We start from the raw sequence: 22,638 nt of genomic DNA on the forward strand, positions 1-22,638 counted from the left end.
TATCCTACAAGTAATTTAGTTCCTGGCCTAAGAAAGCTTTAATACACTTTAAAGGAAGAGAACAAAACCCACACACTATAAACAAACAAATAAATACTAAATTAAAAATAATTAGATACGCAAAGAAGAAAACATGACCCATAACTGCAATAAACAAAAAATAAGTAAATAAAACAGACTTAAAGATAATATAATTAGCAAACAAGGACTTAAAAGAAAGTATTATAAATATGCCCAAGGGTTTAATAAGAAGAGAAATGGACAATAAAACAAAACAAAATATCCAAGTAGAATTTCTAGACCTGAAAAATTCAAGATCTAAAACAGATAATAATTCACTCAATGGGATTTACAGCAGATTAGACACATCAGCAGAAAATATTAGTGAATGTGATAATAAAGAAATATAACCTATCCAAAATGAAGCAAAAAGAGGAAAACAAAATAAGCATAGCCTTTGTGACCTATTTTGAGTTCCAGGATGGAAGGGGCAATGAAGAATATTTCAATGACTAGGAATTTTTTTGAAAATTGGTGAAAAATATAAACTCACACATTTGAAGAGCTCAATGAACAAAAAGCAAGACAAAAACAGAAAATCATACTAAGGCTATTATAATAGCACCGCTGAAAACCACTAATAAACAATCTTACAAGATATTAAAGGAGAATAAAAAAGAATGTATTACATACAGGAAAACAAGAATAAGTACAAACTTCCCAATGGAAACTGTGCAAGCCAGAAGACAGTGAATCACCACTGCTAAAATGATGAAAGAAAAACTAGAATTCTTTATTCAAAGAAGTGTCCTTTAAAATTAAGGGCAATTAAAGGATTTTTTTTTTCAGATAAACTAAAACTAGGAGAACTAACAGTAGACCTACAAGAAAATAAATGCAAAATCTTATGTGTACACTCAACCATACAAGTAAGCAGTAACAAGATAAAGCTTGTCAGACTGGGTAAGAACGATACAAGTATATGATGTCATCAACAGCAACAACACACTTTGACCATAAAGACCTATAATGCTTAAGAGTAAAAAAAGGTTCGAAAAATATATGTCTTACAAGCAAACACCAATTATAAGAGGGGAAGATTATGCAGACAAAGCAGACTTCAAAGCAAAAATATTATCAGAGAAAAAAATGGAAACATCATAATAATAAAAGAACCAATTTACAAAGAAGACATAATACTTCTACATATTTATGTCCAATAATAGCTTCAATACGTGAAGCAAAATCTGCCAGGATCACAGAGAAAAAAATACTAACCATCACAAGAGAGACATTTTAGTATCCCTCTCTGTAACTGAAATAAGGGGGGAAGAAAAGGATCCCTATATCTTGAAAAAGAAACAACCAACTGGACCTAAGTGTTAGATTAAGAACATTCCATCCAATGACAGTTGAATACACACTGAAACTTTGGATTGCAAGTAACTTGTTCTGCGAGTGTTCTGCAAAATGAGCAAACATTTCTAATAAATTTTAACTTGATAAACAAGCGATGTCTTGCAATACGAGTACTACATGATGCCCAATGTCACATGATCACAACTGAGCGGATGGCTCTCTCTTTCTCTCTCTCTCACTTGCTGTGGGATTGTGGGTGATTGTCTCCCATGCTCAGATGCTTGGTCTCAGGCTGTGGTGTGTGCCGGTCAGTAATTTTTCAGAACACTGCAAGGTGCCCACAATTGGCACTAGTGTATTTTTTGTCATGTCAAAGCACCTATGGACAGTCCTTTGCTTCTCCACACAAGAGTAACCTTAGGAATGCTTTGCTTCATTGTAGGTCATTGGATAGGTTCCTTGTTAAAGTTGTACAAAAAGAAAAAGATTCCATTGAGCCAAAAGATGGCAGTGATTCTGTTACTGATAGTGAAAGCTATCCTACACAATAATCCTCCTCTTTCTTGTCTCCTTCACACCAGCCACAAAGGTTTTCAAAGTTAACTACAGGTTAATTTGCTTATTTTTCTTTATATTTTGTATTTTCTTTATTACTTTATATTATATTACACTACTGTAATCGAATCATCTGAATTTATCCACTAAGATATATAACAAAAAAGTGTTGATAAATACTCAATTATCTAGGAACTGATCAAGATATATCTAAATGTCCCATGGGTATAAGAATAAATGAGAATGGAAATATAAAAAAAATTGATAATGAAAACATAACATAATATGGGATACAGCTAAACCAGTGCTTATAGGACAATTTACAGCACTTTAGTTTACAACAGAAAAGAAAAAATGTTTCAAGTTTCCATATTAAGGAGCTAGAAAAATAGGAATAATTTAAAACAGAAGTAAGCAGAAAGAAAGAAATAATACTTACTAGAAGAGAAACAAAATAGAAAACTGACAAAAAGAGAAAAATCAATAAAGCCAAAACTCAATTCATGTGAAAAGACCAATAAAATTACTAAACCTCTACCTAAACTGATCCAGAAAAAAAGAAGATATAAAGGGCCCTTATCAGGAATCAGAGATAACTGCTACAGATTCTACAGACAATAAAGGATAATAAAGGAACATTATAAGCAACACTACATGAACAATTCGGTAATATAGTAGAAATGAACAAATTCCTTCAAAGACTAAAATACTAAAACTGTATCAAGAATAAACAGAAGAATAGCCCTGTAATAATAAAAGAAACTAAGTTTGTAACTAATACCTTTCCCACAGTTTTACTAGTAAAATCTATGAAACACTTAAAGAAATAATAATTTTAAATAGATTGCTTCAGAAAAATGGAGAACAGCATTTCCAAACTCATTATATGAAGTCAACATTACCCAGATACCAAAAACAGAAAAAGATTTTACAAGAAAATAGTATTTCCAAAGCCCTAATTAATAGACAGTACTCTTTAACAAAATGGCAAATCTGATGTAGTAATATATAAAAGTATAATGCAACACATGAAGTATAGAGTATCATGTAGAGTTTATCACAGAAATGCAAGGATTGGTTTCACTTGGGAAAATCAATCCGTGTAATTCACCATGTTAACAGAATAAATAAAGGAGAATTATCTTGTGATTATTTTGATGAGTGCTGAAAAAGCATTTGATAAAATAAAACATGCATTTGATAAAAAAAAAACTCTTAGAAAAACAGGAACAGAAGGGAACATTCTCAGCTTGAAAAGAGCATCCATGAAAAAAAGTAGTATTAACATCATATTATAAAGTGAATGAATGAATGGTTTTCTTCTAAAACTAGGAAGAAGGAAAGGGAATTTACTCTCACCATTTCTATTTAATGTTGTCCTGGAGGTCCTAGCAGAGCAATAAGGTGAATAAAAATAAATAGATGTTTAAAATGAAACATCCTGGGGTGCCTGGGTGGCTGAGTCAGTTAAGGGTCCGGCTTTGGCTCAGGTCATGATCTCACGGTCTATGAGTTCAAGCCTGGCATTGGGCTCTGTGCTGACAGCTTGGAGCCTGGAGCCTGCTTGGGATTCTGTGTCTCCTTCTATATGTGCTCCTCCCCCACGTGCACCCTGTCTCTCTCTCTCTCAAAAATATATAAACATTTAAAAAAATAATATGAATGAAATGTTTTTATTTATGGACAATTTGATTAAGTAGGTAGAAAATCCAAAGGATTCTCCATATAAGCCTCTGAATATAATATATAAACTTAGTATGTTTTCAGACTACAAGGTCTACACAAATATTAGCAATAAAACATTATATAACAAACATTTTTAAATACCATTCATGATAGCATCCAAAGTATTAAAATATTTAGGTCTAAGTTAAGCATAAAGAATATAAACCCTATACATAGAAAACTACAAAACACTGTTGAGAAAAATTATAGAAGAACCAACTAATATAAAGATATACCATGCTCAAGGATTAAAAGATTTGTTGTTAAGATGTCAACTGACCCCAAATTGATCTATAAATTCACTGTAATCCCAATCAAAAATCCCAGTCGACTTACATTTTTTCCTTTTTTTTTGCATCTGACTTCAGCTCAGGTCATGATCTCATGGTTCTTGAGTTAGAGCCCCATATTGGGCTCTGTACTGAGAGCAGGGAGCCTGGAACCTGCTTCAGAATCTCTGTTTCCCTCTCTCTCTGCCCCTCCCCTGCTTGTGCTCTGTCTCTCTCTGTCTCTCAAAAATGAATAAATTAAAAACAAACAAACAAAAAAAAAAAAAAAAAGAAAGAAATTGACAAATCTATTCTAAATTTCCATGGAAATGCTAAAATCAATGTCAACCATTATATTACCTGATATCAAGCCTTTCTACAAAGCTACCACAAAAAAGACAGTGTGGTGATGTCATAAGGAAAGATAAAGCAATGGATGGGAAAAAAGAGGATAGAAAAGGACACACACATGATTATTTTTGACATAGGAGGTGACTGGGAAAGGGTGGACTTTTCAATAAATGGCGCTGGAACAACTGGATATCCATACACATGGTAAAAGATAAAGACTGCAGTTCACCTCATACAAAACACAAATTTAAATCACAATGGTTAACAGAAAAAGACCTAATAGAAAAAGCTAAAATAATAAAATTTTACAAGAAAACATATAAAATCTTTGTGAGAAGGCTGGGGAATCTAGAAAATGAGGTCAGCAAATCTTCCCCTTAAAATAACTATATAATGATATAAAACTGTCAAGAAGAACAATTTTAGGGCTTTGGGCACTAATGGCAAACAACATGTTAAGAAATGTTTCGTCATTAAAAACTGAACTTTAGGTACTAATTGCTGAAAGTCTGTGTCATTCTTGCCTGGTCTACTCCCATGACCTATCCCATATGATCCGGACAGTAGTACTGCCAGGATAAGGGTGCTTGTGTTTAAATATACACAGGAAACATGATGACAATGATTCAAATAAAGAGAATTGTAATAAAGACAGAGAAACTAGAACACTGAGAAAGACAATCAGAAAAATGAACAAAGCTTCGGAGACTGAAAGGATAACATTAATCATTTCAACATACATGTAATGGAAGCTTTGGAAGGAGAGGGGAATTCAAGGAACAGAAAAATATTTGAAGAAATAATGGCTGAGAACTTCCCCAATCAGAATAATCTATAGATGTGAGTTCATCAAATCTCAAACTGGATAAACACAAAGTGATCCGTACATACACATGTAACACAAAAAGTGTTGAAAGCTAGAGTAAATGGGTGAGCAAACAAGCAAGTGAATGAATTTCAATAAATCTTGGTATGGACCAGAGAAAAAAAACTCATCATGCACATGAAAACAACATGATAAACTACTCACTACTCATCAGAAACAACAAAGGCTAAGGGAGGCAGAATGACATATTCAAAGTGATGGAAGAATAAAACCTGTTGATAAAGAATTATGTTTCCAGCAAAACTATCCTTTAAAACCAAAGGCAAATAAAGACATTCACAGAGAAAAACCAGGAAAATTCATTAAAAGCAAACATGCCTTACCAGAAATATTAAAGGAAATCTTTTAGACTGAAAGAAATTATCCTTGATTCCTCTTTGTTTCTCCCTGCACATTCAATGCATAAGCAAGCAAGGTCTATTGGCTTTATATACAAAATAAGCCTTGAATCCATATACTTTTTTTCCATCTTCCACTGCCATCATGGGAGCAAGAGCCTTGAATTTTCATTTCATACTATTCTCCTACTTGAAACCCTTTAATTGGTTCTCTATGTACTGAGAATGAAATCCATACTATTTGCCATGGCCAAATATACCTTATGAAAAAAAACTCCCTACCTGAACTTTTCTCCTATCATTCTCTCCTCTCTCTATAAGTTCCAGATCACTGCACTTTGTATTCTGTAAATGTCCCCAACTCCTTCCTGCTTCAGAATCGTTGTACTTATTATTCCCTCTGCCTAGTAAGTGTCACAGGCAAATCATCACACAAGGCTGGATTCTCCTCTCAAATGCCATTTCCTCAGATCATCCAATCTAAATTTACCCTACCCCCATGACTTGCCTCCTTTTGCCTTACAAAAATTTTCTAATGATAAATAGCATTTATCATTATCTGAAGTTATAATGTTCATTTATTTGACTTCATCTAATATATACCTCACTCAATAAATTATAAGGTTCATGAGGACAGAGATCTTACTATCTTGTTCATGAAATATACATAACTTTAAACCTTATGCTAACATAAAAACAATTTTGAACTCTTTTTTTTTTTTTTTTTTTAATTTTTTCAACGTTTATTTATTTTTGGGACAGAGAGAGACAGAGCATGAACGGGGGAGGGGCAGAGAGAGAGGGAGACACCGAATCGGAAACAGGCTCCAGGCTCCGAGCCATCAGCCCAGAGCCTGACGCGGGGCTCGAACTCACGGACCGCGAGATCGTGACCTGGCTGAAGTCGGACGCTTAACCGACTGCGCCACCCAGGCGCCCCCAATTTTGAACTCTTGAAAGGTTTTTTAAAAGCCTTTTTCTTATTTAGTATTTTATAAATGTCATATCTTACAAATTCTACCAGTCTTCTTCAAAAGCTGAATAATCCTCCAACACTATCTCAGGTACTGAAAAGAAAGCAGTATGCCATAACTACTCAGTGATAAACAATGAAACTCTTGAGGGTTGGGGCAGATAGGAAATCCTCTGGGGATTGGGTGCAAAGTCATCCCTCCATCCCCAATTACTATCTTCCTAGGTCTTAACAGCACTCTTGAATATGACACTGTGATCAACAGTGAATTCTTGAGAGCAAGGGAATACGTCCTTTTTATTCTGAATCCCATGTATCTAGCTAGCATTGCTAGACAGAAGGTGTTTAATTATTTTTCTGAAGCGAACAGCATGTTTCTTCATTGATAAAAGGAAGGTAACAAGATTACCTACTTCAGAGGGTTATTGTGAGGCCAATAAAGAAAAAAAGAAGAAGAAAGGGTAAGTGAAAGCAACAAGGAAAAACATCTCCATGAAGTACTTAATTTCAACTATTAGGTTAGAAAAGCACAGGAGAACTGATCAAATTACCACCTCTCCTATGAACTCTTCCCATTTATTCACCTACCTAGAAGCTAATAAGCTAATAATATCATAAGGTCATAATAATTTCATAAGCTAATAACATATTACATACTATTTCAGCACCAGACAGTAAAGATCCTCCCTTTCCCACAAAAAAAATTAGCTTATAAGGAACATGGAAACCTGAATAAGAAAGTTCTGATGTCACAAAAAACTAGGAAGAGGACTAACTACAAGAACACTGTGGGGAAATCTAACAGTGCAGAGTCACTGAGTATTTTAGAGCCTAGGGAGTATTCCATTAGCAGAGATTTCATTAAACATCAGTACTATTCCAGTAGCCCCAGTAGCTTCAGGTCCTACCCTCACATGTTCAAGAGAGGAGCTAACGAACTACAAATACAATCTTAAACTATTGTTGTGGTTTTAATTCCTGAAGGCCATCAAACCAAACATGAAAAGTATACCAACAAAAATTAATCCATGAAGCATTTAAAAAGGCTCTCATTTAAATTCATTTTTAAGAGTTCTATTAAATGCAACATAAATTAGAACTATTATCTTGGCTTTAATTCCTAATGTCTAGCAACCTAAATAGGAAAAATATGCATGCTATCAACAAAACTAAACCATCAAACATCTTAAGTAAAAGCCAGTAAGCTTCAAAAACACGCAACAGCCTCAGGTTGTGATTTCATTATTGATGAGATATAGGAAAGTATCTACATAGCTTGTAGCCAGTTCACCAATAGGGTTGTAATTGAATGTCAAATTTTATTTGCTAAAATTGAGTTATATTTAAAATAAATATTTACTCAAGAATAATATATTTGATATAGTGGAAAAGGCTATTACAAAAGAACTTTAATATTAGTTATTTTACTTACCAAAATGCAGTCCACTTTAGATTGTACAGTTTTGCTAAAAGAAAAAGAAAGTTAGGTTAATAAAAATGATAAATTTATTAACTATTTGAAATAGTAAAATTCTTTTTTAACATTAGGCATAATACCCTAAAACTGCATCTTTCACAAAGCATAACATACATCTATTTCCCATTCACTGTACTAAATTCAGCCCTAAAACATGATCAAAATATCTTGAGTTCACTGCTACAGTCAACCTATTACTGTTACAATGTATCATTCTAACAGATGTTTTGAATAAACAATTAAGTTTTTAGAGACATACTAAAATGCAGATATGTATTATTATACATAGAAATAGGACAGAGAGTTTATAATGAATTATGATTTTTATTCAATGCCTGCCACTCTGGAAAATGACTTGTTTGGCATTTAAAAGCCATAATGGTGTAATATTATCTGTATTTCTAAAGACTTGTTATAAAGTAGATTCTCTTGTCCTCTTCTCCCTCCCATTCACACATATGTACGCTGGCTCATGCACAGGCACACAGCCTAGGGAAAGGAATCCGTAGACATAAAAGTAGTAATAAAGATTAACTACTATGGTAATAAATTGGAAGGGGATAATGTATTTAGAAATAAATAATCCATTAAAAAAATCAAATTAAAAAAATAAATAAATAACCCAAATAAAGGCACTATACATCAATTTAACTGAGCCACTGAATAAGTGAATTATTAATACGGAATACAAATGAAGTCAGTATAAAATAATTTAACTGTCATCTGAATTTTGTTATAACACATTAAAGTTCAAGTGCAATGAAATCACATATAAAGTTCAGAGATAGTTTATATCTTAAAAGATGTTACAAACAAAATTATCTCTCATAAAAGATTCTAGTCAAATAAATGTAAAAAAAATGGTTATTTGCCTCTTTATACAGCTATACAGTTAATCTATAGAGTAAAAAATCAACATTTAAATTTCATTACAGTCAATGCAATCAATAACCTCAAAATTTTTCATTTGTATTGAGATTTCAAATTTCACGTTTTAAAGAACAAAGTATGACTTAATTAAGTTCAATTGCAAAAATCAGAATGACTAAAAAGAACAAGAAAAGCAAATGATACCTCCACTTAAGAGGAAATGAAATCCCCTTCCCACAATCCCACGGAAGACTTTTTAGAGGTTTTTAAATCTTTTGGGATTTGTATAGTTTATAACACATTAGCAGCTAAAGTGTGCTATTTTTTTTTTCTCTTCTTAGTAACTCCCACAATTTCCCTGAGATAAGAGAGTAATCTACAGATTAAGAATTGCTCCTAAAAAATAAAGAATCCAAACACTGTTCACCACATTCTTCTAAACCCCCAACATTTCCTGTCTAAAGTGTTACTGTAACCTAAACGGTCTCCCTGCTTCTTTCCTTAACACCTCCCCCTCCTTGCCCCAACAACTCTGTGGGCTATTGTCAACAAAATGGCCAGAGTGATTTTTTGTCCAAACCACATTAGTCCTTCCCTCCAGTCTTGATCATGGCCAACAAAGCCCCGGATGACCCAGCCTTCAGCTAGCTTTCTAATCTCATCTCCTATTATTCCTCTGTTCTTCATTCATTCAGCTCCTGCCACTATCCTCGGTGCTATTTTCTCAAGGCTGGTGCAGGGCCTTTGTACTGGTGTTTTCTGTCAGCTTCTAAGACTTTTCTCCCATATGGCTTATCTGTTCATTTTCTTCATAACTTTGATAGATGTTATCATTTACAGATAGTTCTTCCCTGACTTTCCCAGATAAAATATTCTCCATCACTCTCCTCCTTGCTCTGTTTCACTTTTCATTATTGCACTTACCACCAGTCATTTTATATTTTTATTAATTTGTCACCGGCTATCTTCCTTGACTAGAATTTAACTCCATGAAAGCAGGCTTTATCTGTTTTGCCCCCTGGGATATTATAATCTGGCACATGTTAGGTGTTCAATAAAATCTGTTAAATGAATAAATGACAAAAACATTCAGTCCCCCATATGAAGAAAACTCTTTGGAAAGACGGATCACTTAAAAAAGGGTTTGTACAGAAATTAATATAAAATTGAAAATGTGTTCATTTTTAAAGCATCACTCTAGATATACTCCTCTTCTATCAGAAACCTGTTCTATGGGATATCTGAAGAGGATGACTATGTCTTCTTATCACAAACAATTTGGTAAATCGCTAAAAATTATGTATAAAAGATAGCCTTTCAAAGAATAAACTTGAAAAGTAAAGTGAAAGTGCTTCTAAGCTAGATATGAACCTTGGCAATCACCTGACCTAGCCTTTTGATGATTTTTTACCTCATACTTAACACAAGCATAATAGAAGGATATAGATTTTTAGTCCCCTTTGATCTTCTGTCCAGTCTCATATCATACCTCACTACTTTCCCAAAGATGACTTATTAATCTGATGTGTAACTTTCCCAGTTGATATTTCAATATTTGTATGAGATACACAAATATCTACAAGCAACATACACTGTTGTTCCAAGAAGCTTTTACATGTTTATATAAATGCCTTTACATTATATATATATATATATATATATATATATATATATATATTCTGCAACTATCTTTTTTCGTTCAATATTATTTTGAGATCTACAGTTTGATGAAATGCATTCATTTTTTATAATGTCTGAAAAGTATTTCAGTGGATGAATATATCAAATTTATTCATCCATTTCACATTTACTGAAAGCCAGTTATGTACTTTCCAGTTTTTCTACAATGTTGCAATAAACTTTGTACATGTCTCCTTGTGTACACATGTGAAAACCTCTCAGTTAGAAATTCAGAAGTTAATTTTCTGGGTCTCATGGATGTATCTATTCAGTTTTATTATATATTACCAAATTCTTCTCCCAAGCAGTAATATCCATTTATATTTCCATCAGCAATATATGATAATCCCTATTTTCCTATTAAATTGCACAAATAAATGCCATTTATACATGACATATAATACACATATTAAATACTTATTCTAAGGAATATAAATTCTTAAAATTTATCATTGCCCAATTTCTAGCAATACTGTGTACCTTTTCACCTGCTTACTGGCCATATAGGTTCTTTCCTCTGTAAATTGCTGGTTCATATTCTTTGCCCATTTTTAAGGGAGTTGACTATTTCGTATTAAATTGTTGTAGTTCTTTATACATTCTGGACACTAATTCTCTTTTACATATACTTAACTTTGTTAATGATGCATTTTAATGACATCTTACTAAAGTTAAAATTTTTGATTTAGTCAAATTTATCAATTTTTTTCCTTTATGATTATATTTTTTATCTTAAGACATCCTACCTAAAGTTTTTTTAATGTTTGTTTGTTTGTTTGTTTATTTATTTATTTATTTATTTATTTATTTATTCATTTAGAGCACTTGCTCATGTGCACATATGAGCAGGGGAAGGGCAGAGAGAGAGGAAGAGAGAATCCCAAAGCAGGCTTCACACTGGCAGTGTAGAGCCTGATGTGAGGCTGAATCTCACGCTCGATCTCACAAACTGTGAGATCATGAAAGAGCTGAATGCTTAACTGACTGAGCCACCCAAGTGCCCCCTATGTAGTTTTAAAGACATATTTCATTGTAAAATTTTTGAAGTTTGCTTTTCAATTGTGATCTTTATTCAAATTAGAATTTATTCTTATGTATGGTATGGTATGTGTGTGTACATATATATATATATATATATATATATATATATATATACATACATATATATACACACACACACACACATACACACTCTTTTTGGCAAGCCAACTGTACCCTATTTTATTATGCCAAGTTTTCACGTGTGCTTGAACCTACTTGTGGCTTTTTTTCTATTTTATTAATAATCTATGTGTCTATCTCTGAGTCACCACTCTAAGTTTATTAGTGCTTTAAAAATTAGGTCTAGTTATTCCATGACCCTCCTTGACCATATTCATAACAGCCTTGATAAGTCTTGGGCCTTAAAATACTCTAAGTGATTTTTTCGGCTTTTTCAATTCCACAAAAATCTTGCTAAGATTTATACTGAGCCGTACTGAAGTTATAGATTGAAGTGGGAGAGCTAATTCATAATTTGGATTTATTTTTGTCTGTCTTAAAAAGTTCTTATAATTTTCCCTATATCTTTTGTTAGAAAAAGTCCTAGCTAGTTTACAGATGAATTATACTGTGTACCATGAATTATAACTTTTTTTATTATGTTTTCTAATTGGTTCTTGCTAATGTACATGCTGATGTGCACAAAACTGTTAGTTCTATGCTGACCTTGTATCGAGAAACCTTCCAGAACTTATTAGCTGTAATAGCATGTAGAATCTCTTGTAGATAATTTCACTTACAATTAATGAAAATGTTTTTCTTCTTTTTCTGTCTTCATGCTTCTTTTTCTCCTCCTTTCTCTTAAATAATTACATCGGCTAAAATCTCTAGTCTAATGGTGAAGAGTGCAGTGACAGCAGACATCCTTGTTCTGTTTCCAATTCTTATTTCAAAGTTTTAATATGATATACTGTGATATTCCATTTAGGGTATATTTTATACTTTCCTACAATATTCCTAAATATTTGATGCTTATTTGATTAAAAGAAAATAACGCTTCAATTTTCTAATGTCCTGCTTCAGATAATAACAAGGTAACTTCCCACATACAACAATGATATACTGTGGACCACATATAAAAACAAACATTAAAGTTAAAGAGAGTGACCAAAAGCAGGTGGCAACTGGAGGGAAGGCATCCTTAAAAGAAGGGAACTGCACTGGGTAGGATATGTATTTATAAGGCTGTTGCCTGAGGCCTCTTACCCCCCATGCAGCACTGAGCCCACAAGAATGAAGCAGAAACCTGCTGCCTTGCCAGCTGAGGAGCAGAGGCCAATATCTGGGATTGCCAGAGCTACTATAACATGAAAGATGAAATCCCAGAAAGGAAGGTGCCACAAAATTTTTATGTAAACAATGCCCAAATGTTTGGATAACCTCCTTCTGGGAAAGACAGCAAGGCTTCCAGAAAAAAGTAACAGCTGGAAGGTGGAAAGACCTGAGCTGAGCCTTCTTGCTGCCGCCTATTATAGGAGCAATGTTGGCATTTGAATCCAGTGTACCGGGATAAAAAACAAAAACAAAACCCAAAAAACAAAACACCCACAACACTCAGAGAAAAATAACAGAATCCAAAGCCTACAACATATCACCGACAGTGTCTATTACACAAGCAAAATTTACCAGAAAGAAGAAACAGGAAAAAGACACCCATACTTAAGATAAAAAAGCAGCTCACAGAAACCAAATCCTGAATGATCTACATGTCAGAATTAGTAGGCAAGGATTTCTAAGCAAATATTACAAATATGTGCAAATATTTAAAGGAAAATATGGTCATAAGAATGTATACATGGTGTGGAGGGCAGAGAATCTCAGCTGAGAAATGGTAGTTATGGAAAAGAACCAAATGGAAGTTCTAAAACTAAAAAAAAAGTACAATGTCTAAAATGAAAAATTCATTGGATTACCTTAAGAGATCAGATACAGCAGAAAAAGGGTCACTAAACTGGAAAATAAATCAATACATCTTACTGAATCTAAAGGAGAAAGAAAAAGATTTTCAACATAATAAACAGAGCTGCAGAGATTTGTAGTACAACACCAAGTGGTCTAACTATGTGCAGCCAGAGAGGAGAGAGAATGGGACAGAAAAATATCTGATAAATGACCAAAATTTCCCCAAACTGGGTAAAAAACACAAACTTACATATCCAAGCTCATCAAACTACAAGCAGGATAATCACTAAGAAAACCACACATGGGATTATCATAGTCAAAGAGATGAAAACGCAAAGATAAAAAGCAAATTTTGAAGGCAGCCGGAGTACAGTTAACATTAAATGTGGTAAAAAAAAAAAGTGGTATGAACGATAGCTGACTTCTATATAGCGAAGTGATTTGTAACAGAAGTACTAAAGGAATTCAAGAGACAAAGGAAAATCCTTTCAACAAATGCTGATGGAATAACTGTATGTATCTATAAACAAATAAACATAATTAATTCTACACCTAAATTTGAATTGGAACTTAAAATTAACTATAACAATTTAAACTATAAAGTGCTTAGAAGAAATCACAAATTATTATGTCCTAAAATTATACAAAGATGTCTTAGGACACAGAAGCAATAACCTTTAAAAAAAAAAAAAACTAAATTAGATCCCATCAAAATGAAAATCAACTTCTATTCATCAAAAGACATCAATTAAGAAAATAAGCCACCAACCAAAAACAGTATTTGCAAAACCTATACCTAACAAAAGACTTATGTTTGGAATATGTAATAAATTCCTTCAACTCAACAGTAAAGCCCATTAATAAAAAAGCAAACAACTGGAATAGTTTACACACACAAAAAAAGGATATACAAATGTCCAATAAGCATACAAAAAGATGTTCAATATCTGTAATCATCAAGGAAATGCAAGTCAAAATCATAATGATATACTATTATACACTCACTAGGATGGCTAAAATCAAAAATACTGAAAACACCAAGAAGTGACAAGAATTTGGAGAAAGTGCAACTGTCATACATTTCTGATGGAAATGTAAAAGAAAAAACCACTTTGAAAAATTTGGTAGTTAAATATAAACCTATGTTTAAATGCAACAATTCTACTCCTAGGTATTTATTTAAAAGAAATGAAACTATTCACAAAACAGTCTTTTACAATAATGTTCACAGCATCTTTAGTCATAATAGCCCCAAACTGAAAACAATCTAAATGGCAGTCAATAGAAGAATGGATAAAAATGTGGTATATTCATAGTACTTAGCAAATTAAAAAAAAAAAAAAAGACATATATACATACAAACACATAGATGAATCTAGTAGATATTATACTGAGCCAAAGACACCACCCGGAAAAGTTCACTCCGTACAATTCCATTTATATGATGTTCTAGCATTGGCAAAATCAATCTATGGTGAAAGAAAAATTAGAAAAAGTGGATGTCTTAGGATGAGGGTGGGGTTGGCTTGGAAGGAGAACGTATGAACACTTTTTGCCCCATCTGCCCTTTACAGGAAAGAATTTTGCCCTTCAGCTGCTGGTAGTGCTTCCAGCAGAAAGATCTCTGCTGTCTGGGGGTTGTCTATGCTGAAGAAAACTTTACTCCCCAAGTCATATCTCCTTCCAGGAACAGCCCAAACCCAGAGACTGATCAACATGGGGATATAAAGGCCCAGTTCCTTACTCCACCTTGGACCAACTCTGGTGGATGATTCCAGCTTCCAAATACTCCAGCACTACACTTTAATTTTCCCTCTGCCTTCTTCCATTCTTTCCATAGATGTGAATCTCAAGAGCATTCCCTAATGAAGTGATTCTTAAAATATAATTCTTGAACTACTATCACCTGGGAGTAGTTACAAATGCAAACTTGTGGGCCCCACTCTAGACCTATTGAATCAGAAAGCAGAAGCCCCAATCACCTATAAAAAGTTTCTAAGCCTTTCTGCCTCACTCTTAAATACACTCAAATAGTTACACAATTGGGGGAAATCCCTAATATGAAAATCAGAACATTCCCGTTAAAAAGAGGGCATGAAACCCCTACTAGAAGCCTATGCAAGAAGAAAAAAATATAATCAAATCTTCACAAAGGTAAGGAACAAAAACTGGATACTATATATACATTTTAAAACACAGAAATAAAAAGTGATGTCTTGAAATCAAAATGATTGGGCTGGATATTTTCTGTTTGCCAGAAAATCCTTCCAGATCCAGTTCTCATCCTTTGCAATAACCCAGGAGGCTGGCCTCATGCACTGTATCTATATGGCTCCCTTCTTTGGTTTCCAGTGAGCCAGTATCAGTCACTGGAAGGAGATTAAGAGAGCAAAAGAAGAGACAGGAGGTATTTATTCCTCTTGGCTTTCTCTCTGACAGGCAATGAGTTTAGTTGTTGGGGAACTTCTGAACAAATCTTAAGACCTTTTTGAACTCATTGAGCTATAAGCATCAAAGACTTTGGTCAAAAATGAAAAATATATAAAAATTTAAATTAAAAAGTCTTGAACTTATAAAACAAGAAATGGTATTATCTGTGGATATATTTAGAATTAACTTTATAATCACTTTTTCTATTATTTTTCCAATTTAAGAAAATTTTTCAGAAACAGGAAAAATATACATAAAAATACATTCACCACTCTAATAATGAACCACTGATGCACATTTGAGCATTTTAAAAAAGGTAGATAGTATAGTTCTTCATTTTTATTTTTGAATAAAGCCATTTTATTAATTTTATCGACAAATAACTTATGTTCAAATGATAATATGTTTAACATGAATATTTTTCTATGTTTTTTGACATTTTCTAAATTGTTGATAATTTATTAGATTTCAAATGCATCAAACTTCTGGTCTCACTGTTTTTTTAAAAAAATTGTTAGTTTTGTAAACATTTTAAATAGCATCAATCTGGTAATTGGTATTAGACAAAAATAACACAATATCAGTATCACAATTTTGCTGTGGTATTATAACTACTAAGGTTAGGGAACATGCTAATCATTCATCTGCCCCATCTTTCAGTTTAAGCTTTGCACGTCAAGTCAGATCAACACAATGTTACGAAGTAAAAACCTTAAATCTAGACCTATAGAGTAGGAAAAAGAAGGAAACACACCAGCAAGAAGAGCTTAAGGAAGAGAGATACAGCTTGAGAAAGCATATTTTGTTTTCCCTAAATTGAATTAAAAAGTGAAGCTGGAAATAACTTCTTACCTCGTGCTAGTGGGGTTATACAAAAGAGACAGTAATTTTAGAAAGTACATGTTAAAAAAAAATTAGTCTAAGCCTACTTTACCTCACACTTAATAAAAATAACCATGTAATATTCTCTTTTCTTCAGACTTAAATATGATACAATAAACTAGCAGTCATGGGCCAAATATACTCTGAATATAATACTCTGTAAGTAGTAGTATGCCTGAACGAACATTTAGAGACTGCTTGCTAGAAACATTTCAGAGACTGTTTCTCCAGTTTCTACAAATTGTTTATAAACTATTTATTACAGATAATATCATATTAAGAGACTCTCACTCATCTCTCTAACAACAGGTTTGGCCTCCATCCAAAAGTTCAATATTTTTTCTACATTTATGTAGAGTCTCCAAGTCAGAATTAAAAGTCAGTCACAGTTCCTAAATATCTGATTCAAAATTCTCATGTTGCAGAAATTGTGATTTATGAATGCTAGATATTAGACTTCACTCATGGAAAATCTGAGGTAGGAGAGGTACAGTGTACTATATCAACTGTAAGAAGCTCTTGCATTCTAGCCTTGTCAGGACAAGTCAAACTCTTTGTTAGCTTCCTCTTCCTGTAAAATAATGAATTCTATTAAAAATATATTGACTTCAGATCCTTTTTGTAGATTATGACTCAACTCACAGGCATCAAAGTAAAAGACAGTTTTGCCTTATACTTATCTATAATGAATGTGAAGAATTTTAGTTTGCTCAAATGAAAACAAACAAAATTTCACATTTTAAAAAATAACCACAGTAATAGTAGCTAATTCTATAAAGTTTGAAAGGTAAAATATTTTTAAAAAGCAACCTACCCTTAACACCATCATCCAGAAATATTTATTTATATACTTACTATGTCTTCTTAAAAATAACTGGGATCTGTTGGTGAGGACGTGGAGAAATTGGAACCACTGAATACTACTGACGGGAATGTAAGACCGTACAGCTGCTGCAGAAAGCAGTTTGTTACTTCCTCAAATAACACAGAATTACCACAAAGCCCAGCAAGTCTACTCCTAGGTATATACCCAAAATGAGAATGGGTATTAAAATAAAAATGTGCACATAAATATTCATAGACACATTATTCATAAGAGTCAAAAGGTGGAAACAGCCCAAATGTCCATCAACAGATGAACAAACAAAATGTGGTACATCCATATAATGGAATATCATTCAGCCACAAAAAATAATGAAGTACTGATCCATACTAAAACATGGTTGAATCTTGAAAATTTTATGTTTAGAGAAGGCAAACATAAAAGGTCATGTATTGTAAGTTATAATGTATATCCAAGAGTATCTACATCCACAGACATAGAAAGCAGACTGGTGGTGGCCAGAGGTTGAGGGGACAGGAAATTGGGGAGTGACTACTTAATTAAACTCATATGGGGTTTCATTTTGAGGTGATGAAATATTTTGGAACTAGACAGAGGTGATGGTTACAAAGCCTTGTAAATATAAAAGTACTAAATATCACTCAATTGGGCATTTTAAGTGGCTAATTTTAGATTATGTAAATTTTACCTTAATGAAAACCAAATTGTGATCATAAAACTAAGAAAAACTCACCTAGATACTACACAACCTAATCAACGAAGTACCAATGTTAATTTTTATAACCCAAAATGCTTTTGTTTTGATCATTTACATTTTACAGTCTTTAAGCAAGCACATAAAACTGTAGTATTTAATATATTTCTGCATGAACATTTTGTGAAATTTAGATGACAATGTATCATTTACAAATCTTTTGTCTTTCTTCTGATCGTCTATACCTTTTGCACAATTCTTGAAAACAACATCATCATCCCACCTTCTTTTAACTTTGAAATTGGCCTGAGGCTGGAATGGGCCAGTGAGATTAAGCAGAGGGTTTCCACTCCATGTTTTTCATACTTATTCTTTCCTCTTCTGCCTTCTATTCTTGCTCCTTCCTGGCCTGCTCTTCATCAATTAAAAAAATTTTTCTAGTTCTGCAAGAAGAGCTGAAGTATCACATCATCACTCTCTTCTTCATAATCTTCATCTTCATCTTCCTCGTCTGTTAGAGTATCATCTGCATCAAGGCTGCAGCAGGTATCTGGTCTCATCAAGGCGTTTTTTTTTTTTTTTCAAAAATTTTTATTGTTTATTTATTCTTGAGAGAGAGAGACAGATCATGAGAGGGAGGGAGACACAGAATCCGAAACAGCCTCCAGGCTCTGAGCTGTCAGCACAGAGCCCAACATGGGGCTTGAACTCACAAGCCGTGAAATCATGACCTGAGCTGGAGTTAGATGCTTAACAGTCTGAGCCACCCAGGCGCCCCACCAAGGCTTTTTTGACATTGAAAAGGAGGTTGTATGTTCTCATGTCAGATGATCTCTTTTTCTCTCTTATAGTAGCTCTGTCTCTCCCTTCTTGCTCTGTCCTGCAGCCATGGTTCTGAACTTCTTCAGGGGCATACTGAGTAGTTTATATTTTATCTTTGTATGAGAGGTTCTCTACTTTAATATTGCTTTAAGAGGTGGTTCAAATCACCTTCTCCTTCTCCTCTCCCACTTCTTGCAGGTTCAAAAGCTGGTGTAGCTGCTGTTGTCATATTTTCTAATTGGCAGAGGTCTGATGTAGCAACCTCTGGAAATCATACAGAAACCATTATGGCATCCTCCTTTACTGTGAAGTTTGTTCTATGCTTTATAGAATGTTTGGTGTTACTGGATGATGCCCACTAAATGTCAGTAGACATTCTGACAACCAAAAACGCCCTACATATTACCATATGTCCCTAGTTGAGAGCTACTGCTCTAGAAAGTAGAGAACAAAGTCATTCATACGTTATGTGTCAACTCACACATAAGAAGTTCCCTAATAAGTGCTCTACAAACGAGTTACTTCAAAAGTTCAAACTTCATTAGGTATGAAGTTTGCCTTTTTTAAAAAAAACAAGGTACTACAAGCATTTGTTAATTTTATCATAAAACTCATTTTGTTGTTCAGAAAATTAAATAAACTAATTTCAACTAGAAGAATCAATTCTATTACCAGGTAACTTTTGCCTACTATTTAATTATTCATATAATTAAAATTAAGCTTTCAACTTCTTAGTGACATTTTCCCATTCACTGAGTTCGTATCTTTTCTATTACTTTTTGAAATTACCCACTTGCAAATATATAGTAAAGTTATAGAGAATAATATAATACACATGTTCCTGCCTGCCAGTTTGAACAAATCTGAACATTTCCCCCACCTTTTTTTCCCCTAAGGAAGAAAACTTTATGGATAAAACTGAAGCCCCTCTGGGCTCTTTTCCAATTTCATTTCACAATTCCTTTGTTGGTGCAGACTACTATCCAGAATTTCTTGGTTACCATTCCTATGAATGCTTATATTTTTATTACAAATATTGAGTACACTAGTCCCCCCTTACCTGTGGTTTCGCTTTCCATAGTTTCAGTTACCCAAAGTCAACCACAGTCCAGAAACAGAAGATCTTCCTTTTGATGTATAATCAGAAGGTCATTAGTAGCCTAGCTCTATGTCATGATAGCTACATCATTCACTGCACTTCATCTCATCGTTTAAGCATTTTATCATATCACATCACTATAAGAAGAGTGAGTACAGTAAGGTATTTTGAGAGACCACATTCACATAACTTTTATCATATTGTTATAATTGTTCTATTTTATTAATGTTTGTCATTAATTTCTTATTGTATCTAACTTATAAGTTAAGCTTTATCATAGGTATGTACATATGTATGTATGTATGTATGTATGTACATATAGGCAAAAACATAGGTAGTATATCCATGGTTCCAGGCAGCCACGGGGTAATGGAACATATCCCCTGTTGGATGGGGGGTTGGGAGGGACTGCTATATGTCACTAAATGATATGAAGCAGCTTTGTTTACTTTATAAACATGGAATTATGATGCATGTATCATTCATCCCCCTTTTACTTACTAGGCCTTAGAAAAAGTGTATCTATTTTGATTCATTCTAGTTTATCCATTTTAACTGTTACACAGTGCTATGGACTGAATTATGTCCCAATCCTCAATACCTCACAATGTGAATTTATTTGATGACAAAGTCTTTACAGAAGCAATCAAGTTAAGATAAATCAATCAGACATGTGGATGTGCTCAAATCCAACACCACAGCTATGCTAATAAAATGGGGAAATGCAGACACAGAGACACCCATGAAAGGAAGATGATGTGAAGAGATATGGGAGGTGGCCATCTACAAGCCAAGGAAAGCAACCTGGAAGATCCTTGCCTCATAACCCTCAGAAGGAATCAACCCTGCTAACACCTTGATCTTGGAATTCTGGCCCCCAGAACCGCAAGAAAATAAATTTCTGTTGTTTAAGCCACCTACTCTATGGTACTTTGTTACAGCAACCCTAGGAAACTAATACACATAGTATTGGACATACTACTTTTTATTTGTACACCCTTCCACTGAAAGACTTATGGAGTTTCCAGCTCTATACTATAACACACAACATCCCAACAAACATTTGGCACACAGATCTTGCTATGCACACTGCAACACTTTCTCTCGGACAGGCTTATATACAAACATACATACACAAACCTTGCAGAAGAATTCTGGTATGTTGATCTTCAACTTTCTAATTATTGCTAAATTGCCCTTCAAAGTATTCTCCAAAAGCTGTGTAAGAGAATAATTTCTCTATCCTCTGCAAAATCTGGTAATGACGGACTTTTTCCAATGTGATGTGTGTGAAATATTTCATTGTTTTAATACATACTACTCTATTGGTGAAGTTTAACATCCTTACATGTTTATTGCCTACTAAGCTCTTTTTTTAAATACTTATTTTTGACAGAGAGAGAGAGAGAGAGAGAGAGAGAGAGAGAGAGAGAGAGAGGCGCGAGTGGGAAAATAGCAGGGAAAAAGGGGGAAGCAGAATTTGAAGCATGCTCCAGGCTCTGAGTTGGCAGCAGAGCCCGATGCAGGGCTCAAACCCACGAACCATGGGATCATGACCTGAGCTGAAGTCCAATGCTTAACTGACTAAGCAACCCAGGTGCCCTGCCCTCTAGGCTTTCTTATGTGTACTGCCTACTCATATCCTTTACCATTTTTCTACTTCGCTGTTTGCTATTATTCTTATAATAATATTATTTATAGGAGTCCTCTTTATACTTTTATACTAATCCTTTGCCAATTATTTGAATTACAAGTATTTTTTTCCTCATCTGCAGCTTGTTTTTCTTTTTATGGTGCCACTTTACAAAAAGCTTTAATTTTATTTTTTTTAATTTTTATTTTTTTGATTTAACTTTATTTTTTATTTTTTAAAATTTACATCCAAATTAGTATACAGTGAAGCAATGATTTCGGTAGATTCCTTAATGCCCCTTACCCATTTAGCCCACCCCCCCCCCCAACCCCTCCAGCAACCCTCAGTTTGTTCTCCATATTTATGAGTCTTTTTTGTTTTGTCCCTCTCCCTGTTTTTATATTATTTTTGTTTCCCTTCCCTTATGTTCATCGGTTTTGTCTCTTAAAGTCCTCCTATGAGTGAATTCATATGATTTTTGTCTATTTCTGACTAATTTCCCTTATCATAATACCCTCCAGTTCCATCCACGTAGTTGCAAATGGCAAGATTTCATTCTTTTTGACTGCTAATACTCCATTGTATATATATATACCACATTTTCTTTATCCATTCATCCATCGATGGACATTTGGGCTCTTTCCATATTTTGGCTATTGTTGATAGTGCTGCTATAAACATGGGGGTGCATGTGTCCCTTCAAAACAGCACACCTGTATCCCTTGGATAAATGCCTAGTGGTGCAATTGCTGGGTTGTAGGGTAATTCTATTTTTAGTTTTTTGAGAAACCTCCATACTGTTTTCCAG

At 33.7% G+C, this 22,638-nt stretch overlaps 1 protein-coding gene across 3 annotated transcripts in view; it reads right to left on the reverse strand.

Annotated features, from left to right (window-relative positions):
* Window positions 1–22,638, reverse strand: part of RFX7 (regulatory factor X7) — a 140,179-nt gene that overhangs the window by 75,763 nt on the left and 41,778 nt on the right. For all 3 annotated transcript variants that reach the window (XM_040492768.1, XM_040492769.1, XM_040492770.1), the window contains one exon: window positions 7,889–7,922. In XM_040492768.1, the coding sequence (XP_040348702.1) occupies window positions 7,889–7,922 (34 nt within the window). The remainder of the gene's footprint in view (window positions 1–7,888; window positions 7,923–22,638) is intronic.

This window comes from Herpailurus yagouaroundi, unplaced genomic scaffold (genome assembly GCF_014898765.1).
Source record: "Herpailurus yagouaroundi ecotype Mexico unplaced genomic scaffold, PumYag 184, whole genome shotgun sequence".
NCBI lineage: Eukaryota > Metazoa > Chordata > Mammalia > Carnivora > Felidae > Herpailurus > Herpailurus yagouaroundi.